This window comes from Habropoda laboriosa, unplaced genomic scaffold (assembly GCF_001263275.1).
Source record: "Habropoda laboriosa isolate 0110345459 unplaced genomic scaffold, ASM126327v1 scaffold87, whole genome shotgun sequence".
Lineage (NCBI taxonomy): Eukaryota > Metazoa > Arthropoda > Insecta > Hymenoptera > Apidae > Habropoda > Habropoda laboriosa.
Genome location: NW_017100209.1, coordinates 39,321 through 43,203, shown reverse-complemented (window position 1 = coordinate 43,203; position 3,883 = coordinate 39,321). Strand labels below are relative to the sequence as shown.

Genomic DNA, 3,883 nt, shown 5'->3' with positions numbered 1-3,883 from the left:
TATACTTCATTTTTCATTATATATAAATTATTTACATTTTTACTAATACTGTTATATGTTAATAATATACTACACAAATTCTATGCGTTTATTCTATTTCATAACATTTTTTTCTGTAAGTTAAATTTATCGACTAAAATTGTTAGACGTCATGTTACACCACTGGATTTGAACAGGTTTAACAATTAATCGATACAATTACCTCATACCAGGGTGTAAGACTTTTCCTAGTAATATAGCTTCCAGCCCAGCCTCCGATATTTGGATGAATAATAGCTACCACAAATGGCCAAGATATTTTTTCAGGCATTTTACTTAGAAGAAAATTATTTTATTATTCTTAGTGATGACTTATGGAATGTCGATAGTAGAAGGTACGCACGAGAAAGTATGACACGACATATTACGACTAACGTTTTTCCAGTGGTGTACCCACTTTAAAGGAGAAATACTACATATATAAGTACACTTACACATTTTTACTTGTGTATCCGTTATCTACGCTAGTAATAATGGCTAACATAACTTGCAACGTCAAATGCTTATGGAATGCAACAGTTAATAATTGCAGATTTACGATTATATCAGTTATATATAAATTAGAAAAAAATCATTGGTGTAGTAAATACAAAAATTAATTCATAATGGATCGAAAATTTAAAATATTTAGAAGTAGATTACTATAAGTTTTATTAAATTTGAAATATTTTTTGCCATCTCCTTCGTTAAAAAAATAACAAGTTAACATTAATCAAATTGTTTAAAAATATAGATTTGTAATACTGCACATTTTTAAGTATAAGAGATTTGTTTTCATTCTGTTAATGTTTTACACCTTTTCATGCTAGTAGAAAAACGACCTCAAACATATATATATATATGCATACGTATTATTGGAAAGTTATTTTATTTAATATTAGGCGAGTGATATTGTTTTTATTTACACATATAATTTAATAAATACATTAAGAACAAATAAGATTTATATTACATAAATTTTCGAGGTGTCATGCATAATAATTATAATGACTATTAGCAGCAAAGGGAGTACTGAATATACGGATGTGTGCGTTAATATACGTTATTCTAATCAAATTATCATAACGGTACATATATATACACACACACATGTATGTACAACTATGTAAATGTAATTTTATACGTGAAACCGTTATGTTTCACTTTTTTTTTAGTATAAGATACAATTATTTTTTAGTATGAGATACAATTATGTTATGAGGCAATAAAAATTTGTTTAAACAGCGCTGATACTTCTGAAACTTAAATTTCAATTTCAATATAAATTTGCATGTCAACAACTATAAAAAATAAGTTACTACAAGATCACCTACTTCGAAATTAGAAAATAGAAACATTTTTTAATAAATTTTTACATAAGTTTAGTGTTTCTGAATATATTAATAAACTTTAAAATCATAAAACTTTAAATCATAATTATGTTTGAATCGTATCTGAGATTATCAAATATATGATTACATTTATTTCAATTTAAAATTCAAAACAAAATTAATAATAAACACGTATAGTTTTAGTATATCGTGTTAGTATCTATAATAATAAATATCGGGTAGTATAGGTAAGAAGTGCAAAATATTTGTCGAGGTAAGAAGAGGAATATAAAAGGAATATTTTCGAAGAATTCGTTCCTACATCAGGACAAGCTAATACCCGTCAATTAATCTTGTGCTTGACGACGGTTGTAAAAAGACGTCAATACATGGAGGAAAGAATTTTACAACAGTTCATCTATGTCTGGTATAAGTTGTAATCTGTATTCCTCAATCCAGAATTGATATATCTACGCTATTTGTGTTTTTGTCTTAATTTTAACCTTTTTTTCCCTGTCATTTTTGTTTTCCACATTAATGGAGTGTTTACTTTGTATCGCATTCATTTCTTTCTTATCATACCTGCCTCACTAAAAAAATCTCACTAATTATGTTTTATTTACTTTTTTGAGCTTTCACATCTTTTTCTCCATTTACTTCTTTCTTACGTTCAGATTTTGACGCGAAAACACCAGGAAAATGATATCTTACTCGCTCTCTTAGTTTCTGACGAATTACCATTATAGTTGTTATTGTATTACCTAGGAACAGTACCAAGAACATGCCACTAAGGACTGAAACGTGCCACGTAGCTTCTGGATGAAATGTTAACGCGTACAATACGTATGCATTGTACAATTGAAATATGTATCCAACAAATAGGAATGGCAACAAAAACGATAGACCACGCCACATCCACGAATGAAAACCTTCTATGGTAATATCCATATTATGTCTTTCACCTAGTGCTTTTAAGCGGTATAAAACACCTCGTTGATAACAGAACTGCAGAGACTGTACCACACCTACAATTAAAAAATACTTTATTCTGTTGCAAAAAAAGAAATTGCTACAAAATTCGTCTGAATTTAATAATAACTTACTGATATATACATTGAACCACATAAATTGTTGTCTAAATGCATACCATGGCCCTGTATTAGGCCACACTAATAAAAGACCTGATACTACAGTTGAAAGAAAATGATGAAATCTCCACCAACCTTTGATTCTTGAACCATTTACTTTTAATATACTTTCCCTTATTGTTAATGTACAATAATACCAGACTAAAAGGAACATAAAACTAAGTTCCAGAGTTCTACAACATACATTAACATAAGAAATTGTTTTCAACAGACCATTTTATGTTTTAATACAAAGAAACTAATATATTACCTGATATTGGTTACTAAGTTTACTACAGATAAAATAAAACCAATTACAGAAAGGACTAATTTAAACTTTTCATATTCATCTTTATACTTGAATCTGAAAGATAAATGAATTAATTAAGTGTAATTTCTGTTTAGAAACATTACTACTATACTAACATTTACACATACTTATCACTTTTGTTTAATATGGAAACATTAACATTGCCTAAAATAATTTGAAGGTATATGCCATTTGGCTTTGGTAAAATCTGTTCCATTTCATGTAATTGCTGCTCCCTTTTCGTCATTTCTTTGTCTAACCTTTTTCGTGCTTCGCTTGCATCTAACCTGAGGTTACACAAACATCATATTCAATTATTCAAGATGACAAAAGTACAGCTCGTGTGTGTGTGTGTGTGTGTTAGAATGAATCACTTACTGTTTGAGAGATTTTGATATTATACCCATCCTGTACTTTTGGTGAGAAATTCCCTTCAAACATTTTGATTGAAGTTCTCCTATATTCTCTAACTTTGCGAGATATTCTTTGTTCACTGCCTGTTAACAATAGTAAAATATTGTCACTGTTTAAACGTTTCACAGTATTTAAAGCTACTTGTACAATATGGGAATACTGTTTGTTCACAAGAAACTAAGTAAATAATAGACAAAAAAAAAAGAATGAAGAACTTTCAGGTGTTTATAAAGATGTGTTTGAGAAAAAAATATTTAAATTTAGCAGTGTATTACATAGAAAATTTGTTATACGCCGGTTTCGAGTATGGATAAATAAAAAATACACTTAACCTCACAGAAAATGGTCCAACGTGTTAATCTCTGACAACATCAGTACCCAGGATTAACAAAAAATTATCTTACTTCTAATTCCTTGTAATCTTGTGTTAGGTCGTTCCAGTCTTTTAAACAGGATTCAACATCGGTATCCATCGTAGAAAAAACAGGGACAATGGCCAACACTCACTAAAAATTCAGATACACTATGGTTTGCCGTGTTCCTATAGTCAAGCACTTCCTCGTGCATCTAGCGACAGAGTGCTCTAAAAGTCGTCTTTAAATTATCGCGATCTTCAAACTCGACGTATGATAAGAATGTATGAAAAAAAAAAACTACAAAAACAATTGTACTTTGCAACATTA

The 3,883-nt window shown here is 29.1% G+C and overlaps 2 protein-coding genes across 2 annotated transcripts in view; both read right to left on the bottom strand.

Annotated features, from left to right (window-relative positions):
* Positions 1 to 423, bottom strand: part of LOC108570732 (translocator protein) — a 1,321-nt gene extending 898 nt beyond the window's left edge. Inside the window, exon 1 of the mRNA XM_017932636.1 lies at positions 203 to 423. Coding sequence (XP_017788125.1) covers positions 203 to 310 — 108 coding nt within the window. The 5' untranslated portion in view covers positions 311 to 423. The remainder of the gene's footprint in view (positions 1 to 202) is intronic.
* Positions 424 to 1,590: 1,167 nt separating this feature from the next.
* On the bottom strand, positions 1,591 to 3,753 carry LOC108570734 (transmembrane protein 120 homolog). Its single transcript, XM_017932638.1, has 6 exons — positions 3,605 to 3,753; positions 3,165 to 3,283; positions 2,915 to 3,073; positions 2,748 to 2,840; positions 2,453 to 2,670; positions 1,591 to 2,374 (listed from the first exon to the last, which is right to left on the bottom strand). The coding sequence occupies exons 1-6, from the start codon at positions 3,671 to 3,673 to the stop codon at positions 1,965 to 1,967; spliced, it is 1,068 nt and encodes a 355-aa protein (XP_017788127.1). The 5' UTR covers positions 3,674 to 3,753; the 3' UTR covers positions 1,591 to 1,964.
* Positions 3,754 to 3,883: the final 130 nt, after the last annotated feature.